The sequence below is a fragment of the Seriola lalandi genome, unplaced genomic scaffold (genome assembly GCF_002814215.2).
Source record: "Seriola lalandi dorsalis isolate HSWRI2012SDOR001 ecotype SW California unplaced genomic scaffold, Sedor1 jcf7180002054244, whole genome shotgun sequence".
Classification (NCBI taxonomy): domain Eukaryota; kingdom Metazoa; phylum Chordata; class Actinopteri; order Carangiformes; family Carangidae; genus Seriola; species Seriola lalandi.
The window spans coordinates 407,918-433,440 of record NW_019524797.1 but is presented as its reverse complement, the minus strand read 5'-3'; the positions used below and the strand labels follow the sequence as shown (position 1 = coordinate 433,440).

Genomic DNA, 25,523 nt, shown 5'->3' with positions numbered 1-25,523 from the left:
GCTGTCTTAGATAGATAGAAAGAAAGATAAATAATATATACTATAATATATATACTATTATATCTTCATGCATAAAACACCAACTTCTACTACTTCACATATAAATGTTTTAGCTGTTTTTCTTGACATGAACCTTTCACTTTTTGTATGAGGGCATAGTAGTTTAGCAAACCCATCAGCTTGAGGTCTCTTTTATCTTTACATGAACATACACACGCTCTCACTTCTGGGTTTTCCCTCTGAAGCTTTTGGAGGTAGAAATGGAAAATAACAAAAGTACAGTAGCCTCACAAGGTCTCAGTCTGTGCAAATCTTTCCTCATAATTGCACTTGACACTGAGGGATGATGAATATAAGCAAGAAGCCCAGTGAGAATGAGATATTGGCTGATTTCTTTTAATGTGACATGACCTCTTTCAAGCTAAAAATGTAAGTTTGTTTTATTAACTTTAAGATAACCACTTATAGGGCAAACCATTTATATTTATTATCAGTTGAGAGATATGAGTGTATTATTTCTGATGTTTTTGCTGTGATTTTTGATGAATCAACAGTGTATTTACTGACTAAAACTTTGTTTTACCATTCACTGTTTCAGCACATGTAGAATTACTGTAAGAAACCCTAAGAAGTGTCAGCACCAGTAGGAAAAAGTTACAGTCAGCATCCTTTTTTCAAAGCATACGTTGATGTCACACAACATGTTACAGGTTGGGTCGATCACTTTACGAAGTGCTGGCAGCAGCACATTTAATGAGAGCAGCTGACATTTAAAGTCATCTGAACGTTTGTGGTGATGAAAAACAGACATCTGAAGTAGAACACCAAAGTCTGAAGGTTCAACGTCTTTGCCAAAATACCACCAAACTAGGTCACTGGCCTCTTTTAAAGATTGTTTCATTTGCACAAAGGAGATGATTTTAGTCAGATGCGTCTCACGAAGCCAGTAATCCCTCAGAAAATGTGACTACAGCTAAAACCTTGTCAGTCCGTGTCTTGATAAGAACACCCTTATCTAAAGGTATCTGCCACAGCACGTGTATCATAGAGGCTGTTATTACTGGAGCTGCTTGTCTTATCAGCTACAAATTTGCATTTGAAAAAAATGAGAAGTTCAACATAGCACTGCGTCTCCTCCTCATGTTAGACAGAGCCTTCTCCTGTTCGCAGATGGCTGAGGTAAGTTTTGAAGATCACTTTATGTATGGACAATGATGCATGGAGTAAGTGATTCTTTAGAAAGAAATGTTTTGTGATTAATAGTAGGAATAACTTCTGTTACAGGTGCTGATTCATCCTAAATGGGTTCTTTGAGATTAACAAAGATGAGCTGAGATGAATCTCCCCTCAACAATTTGGGAATGCATACTCATACTTCTCTTCAATTTTTCCATCCAGCGTGAGTATTTATCTGTCTAGCCACATCAAAACTATTAGCCTGTTTCTCTCTGCTGCGCTTCAGTCCCTCATTCAGTCCCTTTATGACAGTTTGGCAACTGTTGGGGTTTTACACTTTGCTTTTGAAGCCCTGACCACAGCGACGAGACGAAAGTGTGTAATAGTTTTGTCTCAAACCTTTCTTGGCATGCCTAATTGCAGAGCCAGTAATAGAGTTAGATCATAAAATTAGGAATAGAGGAGGTACTTTTTGTCGCAAAATCACGTCCCTGACAGCATAGATGGGATTTACAGTTTACTGTGCAGCAGGTATTCATATGCACCAGCAAATTTTAATCATACTTGTTTTTTTAAAACCTAAAAATAACTTGTCACCCTTGGATAACACTACTTCTATGAAAACCTTCTGTCTTCCTTTTGTGGACAGGTTGCCCCCTGCTCCCTGCTGGCTGCCAGCATTTCAACGACCTTGGCTACCTGACAGTAGAGCCAGCCCCGCTCTTCCTCGTGGGTTCAAACCTGACAGTGTACTGCCACACCACAGAATGTCAACCGAGGTAGGAATGGTAGAAAACACAAGACAATATCATTTTCAAATATTTGATAGGCCTATGATATGTTTTCTGTTTGCTTATGTATATAATTCATGCAGATATCTCAACAGTGTTACTCTCTTTAATGTTTTTCCTCTTGAGCAAAAAAAAAAAAAAGCTAAAGTTTTGTTCAGATGCAGTTATGTTTATGACTTCCAGGTCCACAATATCCCTGGAGCTGAACGGTGAGGCTGTCAAGGCTTGGAAGAAATTCAACTGCACCGTGGTGATGTTTAATCTGCCGAGGGTCTGGGTGCCACAATCTCAAGTGGTCTGCAAGCTGAAGAAGGATCAGTTGTCTTATATTGTCAATGGACTGGACCTACATGGTGGGCGTATGTACACTTGGCTCTGATGTACAGTCACATAGAATTAAGACTTTATGGATTAAACAGAAACGGCATTACTTGCTTAAAGGAATTTATGTGAAAATACAGAATTACGAACAAACAGAAACGTACATACACATTTAAAATTTAAGTTACCATCTCATTGCTAGGAACCCGATACTGCAGATGGTAAAAAAAAAAAATAGTGGCTTAAGTGTGTTATCATGGTTGTTAAAATGTTGTTGGGTGGTAGCTAAGTGCTAAGGTGTTTAGGACAGTTGCTAAGGCATTCCAAGTGGTTGCTAGGGCTTTCTAAATTGTTGCTTTGGTGTTCCAGGTAGCTGCAATTTTGTTTTTAATAATAATCTATAATAATAATAATAACAACAACAACAACAACAATAATATTAAAAATAATATTGTTTTCAAGTGGAGTGGGTGATTCAGCGTTATGCCTTCACTCTACTTTTCTTCTATTTCTGTTAGTTCTGTAGTCACAGTGGTGTAGAGACAGAGACACTGTTGCCAGATTTGACAGAGAAGAAGGTGTCTAAAAGTTATAATTTATTATTCTAAGCAATAAAATACAAAAAAGAGGCAAGCAATGGGAATTTCTTAACCAAAGTATTTAATTTATTGATGTAATATTTATTGTTAAAGACTGGACAGGAAGAGGAAGAGAGTGAAACGGAAAAATTAAGGGAGTAAAAAGTGAAGTGAGGAGGGTGAAGAATTAAGTGGAAAGAGAAGGAGGACAAGTGAAGAAAAGAAGAAGGGAAAGATTGGAGGAGAAGAAAAAGTTAAGTCTTATCAGTTAATTCAATAATTGAAGAGTGACTTAATTTTATCAGTCACTATAGTTAATTTTAGTAGAACTATTACAAATACATGAACCTGTGACTGTCCCCCTTTTTTATTTCATAGATAAAAACATCTGATATTTGTATGATATATTAACCATTGAAGAGGAAATTTCCCACGTTTTTACTGTGTGTGTGACGCTGCCATCATCGCGTGTCAAGCACACAACTCACAACTGGGAACAAAATTAGCATCCAATTATAAAAACCAGTACAAATATATGTTCCTGCCCAATTGAATAAAAAATTCTCAACTGCGCAGAAAACCTCCCAATCTGGCAACAATGGACAGAGAAATGTGCCTGTATCTCACAGCTGTGTGTCTGTGAGACTAACTGCTGGTTCACATCTGGTTAACACCAGTCACAGCTGGTCAAAGCCTTTTCTTCTGAAAGAAGGAAAGGAAGCGTTCAAACGATTGTAGGTTAAACTCTAGCTTTCTCTGACATAGCAGAATAAATAAATGAACATGTGTTTAACTAATATCCAGTAAGAAAGGGCTTAAAAAAGCATAAAACTTGATTTCATAGTGGTGACCTATTTCAAATTTAAACCATGTTTCTATTTTAAAATTAGAGGAAACTGTAAGACTTCAAAAAGAGTTGATTTGAGTATTTGTGGAACAGCTCCTATTATTCTCTCTGGGGAAATGTGATCAAACACTTTTTGTCAATGAGCAGCATGTTTCGATTTGTCATACAGTGTAAGTATGTGGAACCAAAAAACGCGGGAGGACTAGTGTGCCAAAAGCCACAGGAAAGACACTGTATTAGTTTGTGTTTCTCAGCCTGCATACAAAAAATAACAATGGCTTGCTTTTTATTATTTCTCTATTTTGTTTCCCGTCTTTTTCTCTTGAAGTCCCTCCTGATAAGCCTGAAAATATTTTCTGTGAAACAACAAGGTCAGACTTTATAAACTGTTCATGGGAGCGTGGACAGGAAACGCACCTCTCTACTAACTACAGCATTTCAGTCAACAGGTATGGTGTTATTCTGAGGTCAAACGAAGCTGTTGTTGTTTTCTTTCTGCTTCTTGTTGTCTTCCTACAGTTTAATATATGCTTCTTTTTTTTAAAAACACATTTTCAGAGAAAATGGGACCCAGATACATTCAGCTCAGATCCAGGATGCTGAAGCAATCACAATACCACAAGGAATTTTAGATGAAAACACTAAGTACCGGCTGTTCATCACTGCTTACAACCACTTTGGAGCATCTCAGTCTGATCCATTCATCATGCGTGTAAAGGATATTGGTAAGCTCTCACTTCCGTTAAACACATATCTTTATGAATGACTGTACAGCTACATAAACACACTTCTTTTAAAGAGAAAATCTTTTCATCGGGCTTATCATGTATTTTCTTAATAAATGAGTCAGCCTTTGACCTGCTGCAGTTAGACATTTGTTCTATCGTCACTGTGTGACTGATTTGACCTGGCTATCAGCTAAACTCTCTCTCTGTTTTTGTAATATCTCTTTGAAATTAATTGTTAGCCTTTTGCATCTAACCCTACATACAGTATGCCGCTGTGTCATGTCACTTCATCAGCCTTGACTTTTTGAGTCATTACTGAATTATCAATATATATAATATATAAGTATATTTGGATATGCTGAAAACTCACTGCACAGTCACTGTCACTTGTGTGCACTAATGCTACTTCTGTGTCCTTTTGTATTGCAGTGATACCTGAGACCCCTCATATTACACGGATAGAGTTTGGGAACAGCTCTATAGCAGCCGTGTTGCAGTGGAAAACCACTGAATCCTCTGTGCATCTCAAACCGTACATCCGGCTCCGCGCACGTAATGGTTCCGTGGTAAGATGATAGTTTTGTGGCTATCTGCAGCGTCAGCTTCTATCAGACAGTGTGTAGGTGATCTAATCTCTCGATGTTTTGTAGGAAGTGAGAGAGGGAGCAGAGCTCAGTGAGGGTCTGATAAGAGCAGACGACTTGAAGCCTCTGACTGAATATGAGTTCCAGATGAGAACATGTCGTTCAGCGTCAGGGCTGACCCATGCCAGCACGCCCAGCTCCATGCCCAGGTCGACCTCCAGCAAAAGGTCACTCTGCAGCAGATGGAGCCCACCTGTGATGGGAAGAAGCCCCGGAAAAGGCAAGCACTTCACCTTAACGTCAGAATTCTTATCTACCACGTAACAAATGCAGCTGAATGTGATAATGTCCGGGACTGTCGTCAATCATGCAACAACGCACGTCTTGTACTTTAACGTATCTTTAGCTCCATCTCAGCAGTTGCATGTGTGGAGGATGTTCAGCAGCCTCCAGCCAAATGGGCAGCGGATGTTGACTGTCTTGTGGAAGGTAATGTGTGATAATGATTCATAAGCACCGGCTTTTATGTTGATATTCTGATAGGCAGCATTGTCTCCTCACAGCAAGAAGGTTATCGGTTTGAACCTGCCGGCCGCCCTTTCTGTGAGGAGTTTGCATGTTTTACTTGTACTTGTGTGGGTCACTTCCAGGTTCCTCCCACAATCCAAAGACATGCAGGTTAGGTTAGGTGTGTATGGTTGTTTCTATATGTCATCCCTGTGATAGACCTGTAACCTGCCCTTGCCAAATGGGATTGGCTCCAGCCCCAACGTGACCTTGCAAGGATAAGCGGCACGGCTAATGAATGAACGAATGAATTTATTCTGATACATTCATTTGGTTATAAAGAGAAACCCTGCACTGCTCTTTGATATAAGGCATAGCTTGACATTTTGGGAAATATGTTTATTCTCCTTCTTGCAAAGAGTTAGGTCAAAAGGTTGTGTTTATGGTAAAAACAACTTTATCTATCACATCTTATTGTTTTTACTCCTAAAGTTTTTACTTTTTTTGTACAGATTAAATTGACTGTAGAATAACAGTCAAACTATTCCTATAATTACCTTTAATGTTCAGAAAAGTAAACCTGAAGTGATGAATGGACTTCCTCCCTAGCCTCCACCTCCAGAGGACCACAGTGACGATGTGCAACAATACAAAATCTTTCTGGCTAATGATCAGAAACGGGAAGTGACCTGTCCTGCGACACCCAGCCAGTGCTCAGTTCAGGTATCAGCAGAGGTTCAGGCACTTAGCGTCAGTGCTGTCACTTTATATGGGTCATCTCCACCAGCGTATTTGCCACTCACACACTCAGGTACACAATTATTCAAAACTAAAAAAATGTCAAAGTTTAAATTCTAAAGAAAGCCCAGTAAAGTGTAACACTTTCTGTTCAGGTGTTTCTGGACCTGTTCTGAGAGAGTTGGCTCCTGCAGCTAGTGGCAGCGCTGTGCTCGTCTCCTGGTCGTGGTCAAGGCCCGAACACCAGACTGCAACTGGAGGAGAACTGATGCGCTATGTGGTGGAGTGGATAAGTGTACCTGCGACACAGCTGCAGTGGCAACAGCTGGACAAAAACCAAAACAACACGTCCATCACAGGTACAGAACACCACAGAAACACCATGACCAGGCACAATGACAGCGTAGAACCTGCTCACTCAGACAGGGTGAAACAAAACGTGAATAATATTAAAGCCACTAAATGTTTTATCCACAACATGGCGCAAGGGCTTCAACTGAGATCAAGCAGTGACCTCTTGTGGGTAATTGGTGAATTACTCCAGTTTGTGCTTTCATCATTTCAATACCTGATGAGGATAAAAAATGAATATGATAATCTTAATAAAACTGAATCAGAAGCTCATAAGCAAATATTTGAATATTTACAGTTGAGAGTTAATTTTTCCTGTATTTTTTCAGGTCTGACTGCAGGTGTGAGGTACAATATCTCTGTGTATGCTGTGACCACCAGAGGTGTCAGTGCTCCATCATCCGGCCTGGTCTACTCCAAAGAACAGAGTAAGACACATAGACTCAGCATGTCCCCAAAACCAGTTTACTAGCACACTTTTCAATGTAAAGACGGACATTTTTCAACTACTGAGTTTATCATGTGACAGATTTTTGCATATGGATTCAAGACAGCACATGATATAAAGCAGACACACGCTCAGTGGAGTCTTCCCCCATCACCCTCTCTCTTTCTCCCTGTGTTCCTTCAGAACCAAAGTCTGGTCCCAACATGGCCGTGCTAGTCCATGAGGCCAGGCGGATCCTGATCCTGTGGGATGAGCTGCCTGTAGACCAGCAGAGGGGCTTCATCACAAACTACACCCTCCATGTCAAGACGCTGGACTCCAACAGCGTAGAATGGCGTGGTGAGCAGGTGTACTGTGTCCTTTTGTGTTTGTTTGTCTTACACTGTGTGGCACTGTGATAGACATTTCTCACAGTTCATTCGTTAGTTGTATCCCAACAGAGATACAGGCTATTTTGAATCCAAAGTTTTCTATTTCCTTATTCCTAAAATTCTGTGTGCACCATGAACAAAATTCTGTTCACCTCCACTCAACTCACAAAACCTCAAAGATTTATATTTTTAAAAAAAATGTAATTTATCCTGTAATAACCACAAAACTATCTGCATGGATACATACCATTTGGATGAGTGAGAAACTAGGCTTTTTTTTGTAATTTTGGTGAATTTAACCTTTATATTAAAACTCTCTAGCTGCTTTATATAATCTGTGAATTTTAACATGCCCTTTCACAACTAAATTACCCTTTGATTTGAGCTGAAGGTTTGAAGGAAATACACCTTGGCTTTGAGTCATTTCCTGTTCTTTGTACATCAAGAGCTCTTTAGTGCTCATTTAACCCTATGCTCACGTGTGTGCTTTACTTTGGTCAGGCTACGGCACACCTATTCCTATGTACTCATGGCGGAAATCATATATGCAGTAGTATGCATAGATTGTGTTTCAGCACTAACCACCGTTAGATAATGGAAAGTGTGAAACCAGCAATTCATTGATACTCCCCTCCCACAAAGCTTCAGTGCATCAGCAGGGTTTTTCTGCTCTTACTTCCAGTAATGAGGTGAATTTCGAGCGTGTTGGGTAATTGTTTTATTTTTTGTGGTTAATTATTCAATGAAACACACAAACGGAGGGGGGTAGGTTCAATATACAATAAAAACAATACAGCTTTCAAAGTTACAACATTAATTAAGAAAATTCATCATTGTACATTAACATTTGCTAGTTTTGTCTCTATTTATCCTATATCTAAACTATTTGTTGCTGAACCTGTCTGATTGTCTGAGTGAACATGTGCGTGTCAAAGTTAATACATCTGTTCACACACACTGATGTTTCATACACTGGTTGTCAGTGAATCATAGAGTTATCTAGAACTGACTTTGACCACGAACAGGAAGCCATGTGGCTATATGCACACATGCAACTGTAAAGACTGTTACTAACCAGCCTGTCTCATACACTATTTCTGGAATGTCAGCGTAAAAGCACCTGAGAACTTACCTTTTCCTCTCTCTAATACGACATGTTATGTGCATACAGGACACCATTGTTACCTCTGCAGAGGAAGTTATGTTTTCACCCATATCTGTTTAATTGTCAGCAGGATCATGCAAAAAGTACTAAACCCATTTGCACTAAAGTTGGTGGAGGGATGGGGCATGGGCCAGGGAAGAACCCATTGTATTTTGTGACAGATCCAAATCATTTACTATCAATTTGAATTTTTTTCTCTGAAGCTTAGTGTATGTTGTTTTATAATGCCCTTGGTGGAGATCTGCACTCTCTGGCTTAAAGTTATTTCAGTCAATCTGGTCTAGTGATAGCAACTGTGGCAGCACCACACTGTCAAAACCACATTCTGACATGAAACTAGAGTAAATACAAATGATCCTTTCAACTCAATGTACTGTTGGGCTCTTCTGAAAATGTAAATTCTTTAGCAAACAGCAAGATTAACCGGGGTCATAAATAAGATCTTAGAGATGAACACTTTCCAGAATCTATATTTGACAAACCAATCTCACCACAAAGAAGCTGTTTATAATCACATCTCAGCAGCTCCCTCAGCAGATCTGCAGGGTCTTTGCAGTGTTTTTGATTTGTTCCTCCAATTTTCATGGATTTGTAGATGTTCAAATTTCAGTCCGTAACTGAAAGTTTATTTTTGACTTCAAAAGCAGATGTTGGAATAACAATCTCACCACAAATTCCACCAACAGATTGACATTGTTTGTGTAATTTTCAAGGTCAAGAACAACTGCATGTGTTAAAGCTTAAAGCAGCACAATAGCAATATATGAAATGACGATGAAAACAATGTGACAACGTGAAAGAGGTCAGTTGTAGTGATGAACCTACAAACAGTTATGTCGTTACTCTGCAACTCCCCTCGGCTTTACAGAGCTTAATAGCGAATTTCAGTTCATTGTTAGTCTCACGCCAAGCAGCGGATAGACTAGTTAGACTAGCTGGTGAACACAGTGGAGCATTTAGCAGCTAAAGAGCCTGATATTTCCCCCAGGAGCTGGTGGAGACCAAAGTCAGAGTTAAAAGAGAGTGAATCTTGGACTTACGTTCCTTAGGTGGTGAGAAACACAACTTGAAATGAATAGTAATGTTGCTCTTTCATGGATATGTAGATAAGCGAATGTTTCTTAACAAGTTCACCATATAAACTTGATGATCATATGTCAATGTTATATTCATAACTTGTTTCTGCTACCCTCAAGTGGCCAAAAAAAAATCAGTTATTGCAGGTTGAAATAACTAAAATATCTAATAATTGTGCTGCTTCAAAGAAATCCTGACTCTCATTTGATTCGTTCCAGTGACGCTGCCTGGCTCCGGCCCCAGAGAGATGTGGCTGGACTGTCCTGAAGGAGCTCTGGATCTGCAGCTGACTGCATCCACCTCAGCAGGAGAAGGGCCGTGGGGGATCAAGATCTCCTCTCAGCCTGCAGCTCCTGCAGGTCAGTCTCCTATCGTCCCTTTGAAAACACAAACACCAACTTAGTAAGCCCGTGTCTTCAGTGCAACCCTTTCAGCTAAAGGAAGCTCTAAATGAGAAGAAAAGACAACTTTGCTTTCTTACCGTTACGACAACTAGTGTACTCAACTGTTTTGTGCTTCCCTCCTCATCTCTTCTAGTTGGCCTGGTGATTGTGATTGTTTTCATCTTTGCCCTCTTCATAGCGATCATAGCCAACCTGCTGTGCTGGAGTTGTGTGAGGAAAAGGTATTAGTATTAAACAATATTGTTTTAATAAATGTTTTATGTTAATAATTGTTTCATGGAAAATAACAGTCATCACACAACAGACATCATCTAATAATAGTGAAAGTATTCTGGTAGGATAACCATAACTGTCTATTTTTCTCAGGCTCCTGCAAACAGTTTCCAATGTGCACTGGTTTTGTTTTACTAGTAATCAAGATTGATACAGTTGTGGCTGATTTCATGAAATAGCCCACCACACCGCAACATGAGCATATGAAGCAAGAACCCACACAATTAACATGAACAGAAACCTTAACCATGTGGCAAAAACTGTGCAGAATGTGGTTGTGTTAGCTGTGGAGATGATGTGATTCATTCATTATAACATTATCTCACTTGCAGAATAAGACTGTGTTGTTTTTTTTCTGTAAATGTACCTTTACTACACCTGATACTAAACCACCATGATCAAGCTTGAATACTGAAAACCTAACTGTCTTTCCATCTCAGGATTAAACAAAGATGTATATCCTGGGGACCTGCCTGGCTTGTTGAAAACCTACCAAAACCTGGAAACAGTAATGCCATCAGACTGCTGAAGGTAATCATAGTGGAGCTAAAGAGGCCAACTGTGTTGACATTCATACTTCCCTTTTTGTGTGACGTACTGTCACCACATTAATCAAAACAGCAACAGCTAGCATATGCAACAACTGCACCAACACCAGCAAAAAGAGCAGAAGAATATACTATCAAAAATGTTATTAATACAATTTTAAAATATAGTAAAAACTCTATAGTTCTTGAGGTTTACCGCTCTGTGAAACAATAGGAAATGATGTCAGTTGTTTCTGCTTTCACTTTGACAGCATCCAGCTACTTTGTTTTGTTGACAACAACTTTGTGATGAGCTGCAAGTGAAAACAAGAGACTTGACAACGCATGTTTGTCCAACAAACGTATTAATCACTTTGTGTGAGTCAATCAAGTCTGACTATGCTTTGTTTTTTTTGTTTGTTTGTTTTTTTGGTCTCCAGCAGGATGACGGTGAACTATCCTTCTCATCCAGCCACAGTGACCCTCCGCTGTGCCCCATTAGTTTCATCTCCTCTGAGGATAGGGACGACATGTATCCCATCATCCATGTCAAAGTATCCCAGACTGGATCAGGACAACCCATGGCAGAGACACCTTTATTAGCATCGGATACCAGGACAGTGCTTGTTGACAGCCAGCTGGATCATGTCAGCTACAAACCTCAGATTGCTACATTGGCTCCACAAGGAGAGGAGGTGAAGGAGACAGAAGAGGAGCAAAGGGACACACCAGCAAGTGAGGAGGAGGACTTTTGTTCGAGTGCATTTGGTGGATTACTGGTAGGCTTGTTGTCCAGTGTGGAGGTGGATTTCTCTGATTCGCCCCTGGGACCCACTCTCAGCTCTGTTGGTGGCCTTTTGTGGCCTAAAACACCTGAAACAAGTGTCTTGAATAGAGGCTTCTTAGAGGAGAGGAGGAGGACTGACTCTCCCTCTTTGGAGTTAGAACAGAGTGACATAATGACTCCTGACATGGCCGACATTTGTTTGTCTCAGTTTACCATTGGAACAACTCTGATTGGTGGTTACTTCCCTCAGGTAACTGCTGTCAGCAGCACGCCGCTCTGCGACACGCAGAGGTAGCTGCGATGATGGGAATGACACAAACAGGACAATCTGCACTACTAAACTGACTTTCAAGAGAGCATTACTCAAGCACCACTTCACCTACTGTATAATGTTAAAAACCAAGTTAATAAAGGGCAAAAATGTATAAATCGAGTTTGATTAAAGGACATTCTAATAAATGTGTAGCAATTCCTCACTGTAGTTATGTTGGCACTATCTTTTCTAAATGCATACTTAACTAAAGGTTTTATAATAAATAATAATGTTAAATAAATCAATGTAAATCAATGCTTCAGTAATAAGCATTCATAAAGACAACATTGAGTTTGCTGGGTTGTGAAAACAACCTGTGACTGCACATCTACTTGCAGATGGACTTCCTAAATCTTTTTAGCCATTTTACCAGCATGGCTCTATGGATGTGAGCGGTGATAGGTCTGACTGTTTGTACAGACATTCATGGTTCCCTGACAATGCACCAAAATGATTCTGGTGATCCCCTGACTTTTCCTCTAGCCCCACCACGAAATTGACCTTTGTGGTTTTAAATAAAATGTGTTGGATGGGTTGCAATGCAATTTGGTACAAATGTTCAGCAATTAAAGTCTTGTGATTAAGCTCTTTAATACATAAAGGAACCTCTCTAATAGAGAGTTCATACACACTAAAAACAGTTGGGTTAAAAAATAACCCAATTTTAACCCAACTGCCCTCTTAACGCTTTAGGTTGGTCCAGATGCTGGGAACATTTAGTTGCAATGGATATAGCAGAGGGTTACTTAACACTTTGAAGGCAGACACTGCATGATTTGACCCAAGAGTTGGGTCAAAAAAATTAACCCAACCCGTTGGGTTGCAATAACCCAAAAAAGGGGTTTGTCCTTATTCAATCCAGCAGTTGGGTTATATTGAATAGTGTTTGGTTGTTTTTTTGAAACAGAAGGACAACTCTAAAATTTTCCCAACTAGGTCTGTGTATTATTCAGTCATAGGCTATAATTGAGTTTACAGCATGCTTAAGTATTTAGTATATCTTTATGAATTATATTAAAGTGAATTTGGTCATAATATTAGCACTACAACCCAGAAAATGGGTTACTCTTACAAATAACCCAAAATTTTTAACCCAACACCAGTAACAAAGAAATTGGGTTACCAAAATAACCCAACATTTTTTAGTGTGTACACCTCTGAAATACAGCTATAAAGGATCTGGACCAAAATTGCTACATTACTGATGAAGGATGAAGTCCTACAGTTTTAAATCAAATCTAGTTTCATATAAGGGAAGGTTATAAACCAGTCTAATGGATTTTTATAATGAATGAATTACTTATTAACCATGTAGAAAGTCAGTTATAGCTTGTTGACCACCCTAAAGAAGTTAGTATAAACCATTATCATTCAAATGCTAAGTCAAAATAACTGTCCTGTATCAACTGCTGAGAGAGTTCCTTGTATTTCAATACAAGGGTGTGACCTCTGTTTGTCTCTAAAGTTAGCCATTCTGTTTTGAGACAGTCGTGTGATGCCAAGTGTGAAATTATTCCAAAACACACCAACATAAAAGTCAGTTGGTGCTTTCCCTTCCATAGATCATGACTCTGTGTAAGGTTATAGTAATCTGCACCTGAACTGTAAGTTCTGCTCACACATGCACCACCTGCACTTAAACACCGTTTTTCAGGGCTTCCTGAGAGTTGTCTCACTTCCTCCTTCGCAATCAAAATTTCAGGAGGGTCTCTTCCATGTCGACACACTGAGGCTGTCAGAACAGAACAGAACAGAACCTTGCTAATGTTTTTGTGTAACAGTGCAGTTATTATTTTTATTCTAAATAGGGTAATATTGAGCCTTGCGTTGTTGTACTTGTGCATGTAAAGGTGAACTGTGGTGCAGCTACAGGGGAAAGTCCCCCAATGCACCACATGTGGATACGACTGACAGAGTGAGAGACCTTTTTCTGTGTGGAAAATGTGATGATCAAAGTTAATCTGAGGAGTTGTTGTGTTTGACAGCTGCATTATATACACATCTGTCTGAAGAGTTACCTCATCATGTTGGATTCAGTCCTCTCATCCTCCTCTAAATGGGATTCAAGAGAGGCTTGAACCTGCATGGGGACTGATTTTAAGAAGCTGCAGTAGACTTCTTACTTAATTAAAAATACAAATACGGCTTAAAAAATTAAAACCCAAGAACTGGAAAATTCTAACCTTCTTTTATATATAGGCTATATATGTATATGTCAGCTGTGCCAGTGTGTGTCTGGCTTCACTGGTGAACTGTGACTTCATTTGTGAGTGAAGTGTTGCACAGTACACCAGAGGCGGAGCCTACACGGAGTCTCCGCGGCCACTTTGCCAAAGGCAGGACTTTTCTACATACAGTCTATGAGCAGGACGCACGACTCTTGTCTACAATAATGTTCAGGGCGACTTACGATGAGGGATAGAGCTTCATATCACTCACAAGGATTTAATACTGGGATGTGATGTATCGGTGAGTACATTGGGTGTTTATTTTCCCAGTTTTCATCACCATCGTTATTGATTGAACGCAGATGCGGTTTAGTTTGAGCCCGGAGCTCCACATCTGTCCAAGTATCTGTGCTTAGAATCAATGGTTTCATATAGCCTATATGGAGATACTGTAACACTTTTCATCATTATGACAATCAATAATAAGCATCTCCAAAATCGCCTTAATTCAAATACATAACTGACCTACTGCATGTGTGTACTTGTGCTTATTTTAAGATTAAATTAGCAGCTCCTGCTACAATGTAAGAGTCATATAAGGAGACGGTTACTGATGACTCGTGGCGACAATGTCCCAAACATGGTCCATCCTCACTGCCGTTACATTGCTGGCGGTGCAGCTTTGCATAGGTAAGCTCAGACTACTGTGTGGATACACACTTCTAACATCTCTCTCGGCATGTAAGATACATTTGTATTTTTTGAATGAAAGTTAGATCAAATATTATTGTAAAAATGTGCTTATTAAAAACTTTTTGTATTAGACAAGTGTGCAGGTTCACACTTCCTCATCTGCTCCAAATCCAACAAATAAACTATTAATAATCTGTTGCATTCAGATAACTAACCCACTGGATATAAGACATGATGAACATCTGACTGCAGCCTTTATAGCCTAAGTCATTCTTTCTTTCTTTAGGGGAGAAATCCTGCTCCATCTGGTCCAGTGCTGGACCTTTGGTGCAGCGAGACTCCAGTTTTAGGGTTTACTGCACCTTTAACTGCAAGTGCAAGGGATCCATGTTCAGTGACCACCCACCCACACTACAGAACCACAAAGAACTAAATTCTACAACCATATATTTTAATGTGGTGAACATAACAAAGAACAGAACATACAGCTGTAACTGTGACTGTACCCTGAGACAGTGTAACTGTCCTGCACCGGACCCCTGTGGACTGGATATCAAAGCTGGATGTGAGTATGAAGTACAGCAGGGATGAGGCCTTCTTCTCTGAAACCTTTATCCCACTGCAAAGTTTATTTAAGCACAGATTAAACACTTCTCTATTTCAATTGTCCAAGCTTTTAATGGATGAGTTACCATATACCACACCCATCATGCAAGTTCAACATGAGCCAGCAGCTTTAACTGTGATGAGATCAATTTATTTACATATTACGCTCATGTAAAATTCATGTGAATAGATACAGAAATCTTGCAGGATGTTTTCCAGTGCATGGTGTTTCATTTCAAACTTTCACTAACTTTTCAAACTACAGGAGGTGTAAAAAAAAAAAATGAAAAAAAGGCTGCAGAGCTGCTTCTGCTTTCTTTGCTTTATTTAAAGTACACGCTGTTCACATGTTGAAGGCTGGCCGCAGCTTAGTGTCATACCACAGAGCCATTTCTAATTTGAGAGGCTTGTTTTTTGACACATATGATATGTGCAGTCTTTGGACATGTACAAAATATTACCAATACAAACTCTTGTTACAGGATGACACTAGAAAACCTTAAAAAGATGTAACCTGCTCAGCCACTGTAATTGACGACATTACCAAATTTCTGCATTTTATTAATTAATTTTTCTGACTGTCATCAGTAATGACTGATAGTAATACTTACTAATTGGATATTGCTAATATGTTGGAATGTGAAGTCGTGTTCAATTATTTTACTGCTGCACTTTGACGCATTCAATTCAATTTCTCTTTGTCTGCTTTGTCCTTCAGACCCACCAGATCGCCCTAAAAACATTTCATGCAACTACAGGGTCATAAATGATAAAAGTGGAGTTATGTTCTGCACTTGGAACAGAGGACGGGATACGTATCTCAGAGACAGCTCAGTGCTGAGGTGAGTTTGAAAAAGAAAGGAAACTTGACCGAAATCTGTCTCTAATAAAAAAAAAATCCCACAGTGCAGTTTCAAACGATCTTACACTGTCAAATGAAACTTGGCCTTGTGTGTTTCAGGGTGAGAACTGTACCAAGAAATCACACTGATGGACCAGATGTGCACAATGTCTCCAGTAAGGGAACTGATGTATCGTCAGTTAATTTCACTGTGTCCAGATCTGTCCAGCTCATCTCTGTGTGGGTCCAAGCTGAAAATTCACTGGGCTCTGCAGTGTCCTCCACCATCAACTACACTCTCAGAGACATTGGTGAGACCCACATACATTGCCAAGCTCTAGGGAATTCAGTTTGTGAGCTGCTACTTTCACACATGTAATGACAGTTTCAAGGTGTTTTGTAAGGCATGAAATGATAGTGGAACTTCAGACCGGCTTCACAGTGAAGTATGTCTTTCTTTATCAACAGCCACAAAGCTTAACTAAAGTTTATGGTTGTTGATAATCTCCGTCCATCATCCTTTCAACTGATGCAATGACGCGTTGGAATCTTATCTTTCTTTTGTTGTAAAGAAAACATCAAAAACTGACCTTGTGTGCTCATCTTGTGAAAGTTGCTCAAGAGTTTTGTTTTAACCTCTGTGGTGGCTTTGTTGATGTGAGCAGTGATGCCATCGACTCCTGTTCTTGGCCAACCCCAGTGCTCTTCCCGGGAGTGCATCATCGAAGTGAAGCAGTCTGTGATCACTCAACAACTGGAGATCCAGTACAAATCAGCAGAGCAGACATGGACATCTTATCCAGACCAAGTAAGACCTCTTAACGCTTTAGATTGGTCCAGATGCTGGGAACATTTAGTTGCAATCGATATAGCAGAGGATTACTTAACACCTTTGAAGGCATACACTGCAAGATTTGACCTCATGAGTCTACTGTTGATTCAAATTAAAAGGTAGATATGAGTGTGAGGTTGATGAAGAGTCAATAAAAAGCTTTAATTTGACCTTTAATCCTCTATCAGATGCCCTTACATGATGATAGTAAATGTCACTTTGGGATGGATGAGTAAGTTTACGTCAATGAAAAAAAAAAAAAGAAGAAAAATAAATGTTTTGTTTTTTTTACTCTCAGGGTGTGCAGACGAGTACAGTTCAGAACCGGTCCATCTCGTCTCTCGAGCCCTACAGGTTGTACTATTTCAGAGCCCGATCCAAATTTAGCACCGGCTTGTGGAGTCAGTGGAGCTTAAACGTTTCCTGCTTGACTGAAGAGGAGGGTAAGTAACTGACTACTAACCTGCAGCTCCTGATGAGTGTTCAAAAGAGCCTTACTGTGTGTATTCCTGCACTATACTGAAAGGAAGCACTACTGCTTCCATCTGAAGACTAACAGATCTGAATGGAGTATTTATAGTATCTCTGTCGTTCCTAATCTATGTATGCTATCAATTAATTAATGTTTCCTTTTGCTTGTGTTTTCTGAGGAAGTTATTAGCTCACGTCTGTTTGTCTGCAGAATATTGATAAGCCACTGAGACATGCCTCAGTGGGTTGTGGTTTGAGAGCAAACCCATTAGTGATAAGACGAAATTTCAGACAATGAAAATATTTAATGAAATGTGTTCAGTAAACTGCAGTGGAGTCTCTTCAGCCGACACTGGACCAGAGAGAAAAAAAGTGAAGTGATGAAGAAGACAGTAGTGGTTAATGGGAAATATCACAGGATACATGTATATGTTCAAGCCTACTGATGGTGTGAAGATATATAGAAATGTAAGCTATGAAAGTGCAGACTTGATGCATGATTGGTATTGCATGCACAGCCAGCAACGGCAGCAGCAGCAGCAGGAGGAGTAGAGGTCAGAGTAGACACAGTTTTGGCCCTTACATCTTTTTTTTATTGAAGTATTCAGTAAATGATGTAAAAGATGAATTACACCTGTTTGTCAGTCATCTTCATTTTCTAGGTCAACATATTCTGTCTGATGGTTGAATTTAAGTCACTAAAGTAAAAGTAAAAATTTCACATCCACACAGGTGATTAAACAGCTGCTGGTTTCATGACAGGACGGTATGAAAGTCAACGTACAGATGTGAAACATAATTCAGGAAGCTTATCTGTCACAATAAATAATTTGTTGCCTTTTCTTGTGAAAGCCATAACATCTTCTCCTAGAAGTGCAGTTGTGAGTGTGTGTTGATTTTACTACTCAACTGTTGTATTTTGTTGAAATGGACTTAAACTCCTTCAGACCCCACTTGTGTATGATTAAAAATAACAATTGCAAAACCAATTAATTGTTTCAGGGTTGGCTATAAAACACTTTTGCATTTACAAACTATGTTAACACATCCAAAAGACGCATAATGATCTTACATGTACGTCATTACAATATAGTGAAGTGAAATTTGTAGTTTCTTTGCGTAGCTAACACTCAAGTCTCAGTTTCCCAACTGCACTTAAACTCACCAACAGATAAACATATGACTCTAAAGTAACTTGTATTTAACTTCAAGTAGGCCGATCTGTGTTGTAATTTGAAAAAATCATGACTTGAATCACGAATCAATCTGAAAACTCACAGTGTGCTTTGGAAAACAGTTGGCATTAATGTAAATATATCCAATGTATGATTACGAAACCCCCAGTGTGATTGTTTATCCACATTTACATTTGGACCACTCGTCTCATTGTATAGGCAGATTAATGCAGCAGTGCAGAAAATGAAGCTTGAAGCTCTGAACTTCCCACATACTGTACACAAATTACAGGGTGGAGTGACCTTTTCTTCCCCACCGTGTTGTCACATGTCATACGTACATTGCTGTCGCTGGTGTTGGGTCAGTGTTACAGAAGAGGAAATTCACCCTTGCTTTTTGTAGTAGGTGTTGCACACATGAAAGTATCACCCAATTCACAGAAAACACCAGGAGTTAGTTAGAAGTAAATCTTTTTTTTTTTTTAAGTAACTATTCTTCACAAAAAAAACAAAAAAAACAGCAACAACAACTCTTAATCTTTAAAGGAAGTAATTACAAGGTTTCTTGGAATTATTACTCATTGCCGCCAGACTTGAGTTCGCATAGGAAACTTTAACAGACTTGCAGAGTGGATGTGCATCACTATAAAAGGATTTCAAAGCATTACGTCATAGACTGATACAAATGATAAAGAATAACTTTGACACAAAATGTCAGTACTCATGATGCTAATACACTCATTCATTAAAAAAACACTCAAATCTAGTCAGTGAAGCCAAACACAAAAAACATTCTTACATATGATTTTAGTTTTATGATGCAGTGACAAATGGATGTTTTATTGTTTTAGCTCCTGCAAAAAAGTTGGATGTGTGGTACGCTGAATTTGCATCTGCAGCTGACTTTAAATCCCTGACAGTTTACTGGAAGGTAAGTTTTGAATCTTGTCAAAATAAAGTACTCTTAATTTTTTTTTCTGAGTAAGTGCTTTGCATCAGTTTGAATTGCTGAATGATAGTGAGTGACCAAGGGCGTAGGATTACATATGGACAGTAGGAATGCGTCCCTACCAATATTTTGGGAGGACAGAATTCTCCATACCAATATTTCAGTGAACTCGTTCACTCATATAAGATCATTCCAATGTGCCCTCCAAGAGGCTACGTCTCCAATACAACCGATTTAGGCATGCTAGCATCTGATTGACTGAAAGGGCTGGGGCCATCTGAAGGCTCACGTCGTGAGAATATCACAGTGGTACATAATGTCATCAAAAAAATGTCCATTAGGTTAATTGGTGACTCAGTTTTACTTTATTTTGCCATACTATACTATGACGTTTTATGACATTTTATGCCTTATTATGCCAAAACTTTTTTTGACACTTTTATTTTATGCCTTACTATACTAAGACGTTTTTTTTTTTTTAATTTTGCCTTATTATGCTATGACATTTTATGCCTTATTATATTATGACATCTTTTGACATTTTTATGCCTTATTATACTATGAAGTTTTATGCCTTACTATATTATGACTTCTTTTGACATTTTATGTCTTACTATACTATGACATCTTTTGACGTTTTGTGCCTTATTATACTATGACGTTTTTTGACATTTTTATGCCTTATTATAATATGACGTTTTATGCCTTACTATACTATGATGTTTTTTGACATTTTATGCATTACTATATTATGACGTTTTTTGACATTTTTATGCCTTATTATGATATGACGTTTTATGCCTTACTATACTATGATGTTTTTTTTACATTTTATGCATTACTATATTATTAAAATCTTTTGACATTTTATGTCTTATCATACTATGACGTTTTTTGACATTTTTATGCCTTATTATACTATGACGTTTTATGTCTTACTATACTATGACGTTTTTTCACGTTTTATGCATTACTATGCTATGACGTTTTATACCTTACTATATTATGACTTCTTTTGACATTTTATGTCTTACCATACTATGATGTTTTTTTACATTTTTATGCCTTATTATAATATGACGTTTTATGCGTTATTATACTGTGACATTTTTTGACATTTTATGCATTACTATGCTATGACGATTTATACCTTACTATACTATGACGTTTTTTGACGTTTTATGCCTTACTATACTATGACGTTTTTTGACATTTTATGCCTTATTATAATATGACGTTTTATGCCTTACTATACTATGATGTTTAGTGCCTTACTATACCATGACGTTTTTTGACATTTTTATGTCTTATTATAATATGACGTTATATACCTTACTATACTATGATGTTTTTTTTGACATTTTTATGCCTTACAATACTATAACATTTTTTTATATTTTTATGCCATATTATAATATGAATTTTTATGCCTTACTATACTATGACGTTTTATGTCTTACTATACTATGACGTTTTATACCTTACTATATTATGACTTCTTTTGGCATTTTATGTCTCACAATACTATGATGTTTTTTGACATTTTTATGCCTTATTATAATATGAAGTTTTATGCGTTACTATACTATGACGTTTTATGTCTTACTATACTATGAAGTTTTTTGACATTTTGTGCCTTATTATACTTTGACGTTTTTTGACGTTTTATGCCTTATTATACTATGACTTTTTTTGATACCTTACTATACTATGACGTTTTTTGACGTTTTATGCCTTACTATACTATGACGTTTTTTGACATTTTATGTCTAACCATACTATGACTTCTTCTGACATATTTATGGCTTATTATAATATGACGTTTTTTATGTCTTACTATATTATAACTTCTTTTGACATTTTGTGCCTTATTATACTATGATGTTTTTTTGACATTTTATGCCTTACTATATTATGACTTTTTTTGACATTTAAGACATTACTTCACTATGACGTTTTGTACCTTACTATACTATGAAGTTTTTGATGCCTTACTATATTATGACATCTTTTGACATTTTGTGCCTATTATACTATGATGTTTTCTGACATTTTTATGCCTTATTATAATATGACGTTTTATGCCTTACTATACTATGATGTTTTATGCCTTACTATACTATGACGTTTTTTGACATTTTATGCCTTATTATAATATGACGTTTTATGCCTTACTATACTATGATGTTTAGTGCCTTACTATACCATGACGTTTTTTGACATTTTTATGTCTTATTATAATATGACGTTATATACCTTACTATACTATGATGTTTTTTTTGACATTTTTATGCCTTACAATACTATAACATTTTTTTATATTTTTATGCCATATTATAATATGAATTTTTATGCCTTACTATACTATGACGTTTTATGTCTTACTATACTATGAAGTTTTTTGACATTTTGTGCCTTATTATACTTTGACGTTTTTTGACGTTTTATGCCTTATTATACTATGACTTTTTTTGACATTTTATGCCTTACTATACTATGACGTTTTATGCCTTACTATACTATGACGTTTTTTGACATTTTATGTCTAACCATACTATGACTTCTTCTGACATATTTATGGCTTATTATAATATGACATTTTATGCCTTACTATATTATAACTTCTTTTGACATTTTTATGTCTTATTATAATATGACGTTTGATGCCTTACTATACTATGATGTTTTATGCCTTACTATACTATGATGTTTTTTGACATTTTTATGCCTTACCATACTATGAAGTTTCTTTACATATTTATGCCTTATTATAATATGATGTTTTATGCCTTACTATACTTTGATGTTTTTTGACATTTTATGCCATACTATACTGTGACTTTCTTTTGACATTTTATACCTTACTATACTATGTCATTTTTTGGCGTTTTATGCCACACTATACTATGTCGTTTTTTCAAATTTTTTTGCTTTACTATACTATGTCATTTTTTTTGCGTTATATACCTTATTATTCTATGACGTTTTGTACCTTACTATACTATGACATTTTTTCACATTTTTTTGCATTACTATACCATGTCATTTTTTGGCGTTTTATGCCATACTATACTATGTCGCTCTTTGGCGTTTTATGCCTTATTATACTGTGACATTTTATGCCTTTCTATAATATGAAGTTTTTATAAAATTTTTTTGTCTTACTATACCATGACGTTTTTTTTCATTTATTTGCCTTAGTATACTATGACGTTTTTTGGAGATTTCATACCTTTCTATACTATGACATTTTTTGGCTTACTATACTGTCATTTTTTCACATTTTCTTGCCTTACTCTACTATGTCGTTTTTTTTTTGGCATTACATACCTTATTATACGGTGACATTTTATGCCTTTCTTTGATATGAATTTTTTTAGAAATTTTTTTGCCTTACTATACTATGTCTTTTTTTGGCGTTTTATGCCTTACTATACTATGACGTTTTTTCAAGTTTTTTTGCCTTACTATACCATGTAATTTTTTGGCGTTTTATGCCTTACTATACTATGTCGCTCTTTGGCGTTTTATGCCTTACTTTACTATGACGTTCTTTGGCATTTTATGCCTTACTATACTATGACGTTTTTTCAATTTTTTTGCCTTACTATACTATGTCGCTTTTTTGGTGTTTTATGCCATACTATACTGTGTCATTTTTTTGGCGTTATATACCTTATTATTCTATGACGTTTTATACCTTACTATACTATGACGTTTTTTGAAATTTTTTTCACTAAGTATACTATGACGTTTTTTGAAATTTTTTTCACTAAGTATACTATGACGTTTTTTGGCTTACTATACTGTCGTTTTTTCACATTTTCTTGCCTTACTATACTATGTCCTTTTTTTTTTGGCATTACATACCTTATTATACGGTGACATTTTATGACTTTCTTTGATATGAATTTTTTTAGAATTTTTTTTGCCTTACTATACTATGTCTTTTTTTGGCGTTTTATGCCTTACTATACTATGACGTTTTTTCAAGTTTTTTTGCCTTACTATACCATGTAATTTTTTGGCGTTTTATGCCTTACTATACTATGACCTTTTTTGGCGTTTTATGCCTTAATATACTATGAGTTTTTTGGCGTTTTATGCCTTACTTTACTATGACGTTCTTTGGCATTTTATGCCTTACTATACTATGACGTTTTTTCCAATTTTTTTGCCTTACTATACTATGACGTTTTTTCCAATTTTTTTGCCTTACTATACTATGTCGCTTTTTTGGTGTTTTATGCTATACTATACTGTGTCATTTTTTTGGCGTTATATACCTTATTATTCTATGACGTTTTATACCTTACTATACTATGACGTTTTTTGAAATTTTTTTCACTAAGTATACTATGACGTTTTTTGAAATTTTTTTCACTAAGTATACTATGACGTTTTTTGGCTTACTATACTGTCGTTTTTTCACATTTTCTTGCCTTACTATACTATGTCGCTTTTTTGGCGTTTTATGCCACACTATACTATGTCGTTTTTTCACATTTTTTTTCCTTACTATACTATGTCATGTTTTTGGCGTTTTATGCCTTACTATACTATGCCGTTTTTTCAAATTTTTTTGCCTTACTATACTATGACATTCTTTGGCGTTTTATGCCTTACTATACTATGACGTTTTTTCCAATTTTTTTGCCTTACTATACTATGTCATTTTTTGGCGTTTTATGCCACATTATACTATGTCGTTTTTTCAAATTTTTTTGCTTTACTATACTATGTCATTTTTTTTGCGTTATATACCTTATTATTCTATGACGTTTTGTACCTTACTATACTATGACATTTTTTCACATTTTTTTGCATTACTATACCATGTCATTTTTTGGCGTTTTATGCCTTACTATACTATGACGTTTTTTGGCGTTTTATGCCACACTATACTATGTCATTTTTTCAAATTTTTTTGCCTTACTATACTATGTCATTTTTTTGGCGTTATATACCTTATTATTCTATGACGTTTTGTACCTTACTATTCTATGACTTTTTGTCACATTTTTTTGCATTACTATACCATGACGTTTATTGGCGTTTTATGCCTTACTATACTATGACGTTTTTTGACATTTTTTTGCCTTACTATACTATGACGTTCTTTGGCGTTTTATGCCTTACTATACTATGTCACTTTTTTGGCGTTTTATGCCTTACTATACCATGAATTTTTTTTTAGATTTTATGCCTTTCTAAACTATGGCATTTTTTGGCATTTTATGCCTTACTATACTATGACGTTTTTTCAAGTTTTTTTGCCTTACTATACCATGTAATTTTTTCGCGTTTTATGCCTTACTATACTATGACGTTTTTTGGCGTTTTATGCCTTACTATACTATGACGTTCTTTGGCGTTTTATGCCTTAATATACTATGAGGTTTTTTCAAATTTTTTTGCCTTACTATACTATGTCGCTTTTTTGGCGTTTTATGCCACACTATACTATGTCGTTTTTTCACATTTTTTTTCCTTACTATACTATGTCATGTTTTTGGCGTTTTATGCCTTACTATACTATGCCGTTTTTTCACGTTTTATGCCTTACTATACTATGACGTTTTTTCAAGTTTTTTTGCCTTACTATACCATGTAATTTTTTTGGGCGTTTTATGCCTTACTATACTATGACGTTTTTTGGCGTTTTATGCCTTACTATACTATGACGTTCTTTGGCGTTTTATGCCTTAATATACTATGAGGTTTTTTCAAATTTTTTTGCCTTACTATACTATGTCGCTTTTTTGGCGTTTTTTGCCTTACTATACTAAGACATTCTTTGGC

General features: G+C 36.8%; 2 protein-coding genes across 6 annotated transcripts in view; both read left to right on the top strand.

Moving 5' to 3' along the window:
* Positions 1–294: 294 nt before the first annotated feature.
* il23r (interleukin 23 receptor) lies at positions 295–12,154 on the top strand. Of its 4 annotated transcripts, XM_087173503.1 has the most exons (18): positions 295–429; positions 1,148–1,179; positions 1,285–1,399; positions 1,826–1,955; positions 2,151–2,326; positions 4,042–4,162; positions 4,272–4,438; positions 4,871–5,007; positions 5,092–5,305; positions 5,432–5,514; positions 6,142–6,343; positions 6,426–6,629; positions 6,951–7,049; positions 7,253–7,408; positions 9,901–10,041; positions 10,220–10,307; positions 10,800–10,890; positions 11,327–12,154. In XM_087173503.1, exons 3-18 carry the CDS (start codon positions 1,336–1,338, stop codon positions 11,966–11,968), a joined length of 2,715 nt encoding a protein of 904 aa, XP_087029629.1. In that variant the 5' UTR covers positions 295–429; positions 1,148–1,179; positions 1,285–1,335; the 3' UTR covers positions 11,969–12,154. The 4 variants fall into 4 exon arrangements, with proteins under 4 accessions (XP_087029629.1, XP_087029630.1, XP_087029631.1 ...); XM_087173504.1 differs by lacking the exon at positions 1,148–1,179; XM_087173505.1 differs by lacking the exon at positions 295–429 and having other exon boundaries at positions 513–1,179; positions 2,151–2,320.
* A 2,109-nt stretch (positions 12,155–14,263) lies between these two features.
* il12rb2 (interleukin 12 receptor, beta 2a) overlaps positions 14,264–25,523 on the top strand; it is a 19,646-nt gene continuing 8,386 nt past the window's right edge. For both annotated transcript variants that reach the window (XM_023404418.2, XM_087173501.1), the window contains exons 1-8: positions 14,264–14,455; positions 14,713–14,844; positions 15,134–15,412; positions 16,172–16,295; positions 16,415–16,605; positions 16,960–17,102; positions 17,425–17,569; positions 19,624–19,703. In XM_023404418.2, the coding sequence (XP_023260186.1) occupies positions 14,784–14,844; positions 15,134–15,412; positions 16,172–16,295; positions 16,415–16,605; positions 16,960–17,102; positions 17,425–17,569; positions 19,624–19,703 (1,023 nt within the window). In that variant the 5' untranslated portion in view covers positions 14,264–14,455; positions 14,713–14,783. The remainder of the gene's footprint in view (positions 14,456–14,712; positions 14,845–15,133; positions 15,413–16,171; positions 16,296–16,414; positions 16,606–16,959; positions 17,103–17,424; positions 17,570–19,623; positions 19,704–25,523) is intronic.

What these genes read in the sequence shown, in the direction of transcription:
- il23r (XM_087173504.1), top strand. Translation starts at nt 1,336, where the DNA reads ATGAATCTCCCCTCAACAATTTGGGAATGCATACTCATACTTCTCTTC. An exon ending in TACAGCATTTCAGTCAACAG is followed by an intron (nt 4,163 to 4,271) that starts GTATGGTGTTAT and finishes ACACATTTTCAG; the next exon opens with AGAAAATGGGACCCAGATAC. An exon ending in CAACAGCGTAGAATGGCGTG is followed by an intron (nt 7,409 to 9,900) that starts GTGAGCAGGTGT and finishes GATTCGTTCCAG; the next exon opens with TGACGCTGCCTGGCTCCGGC.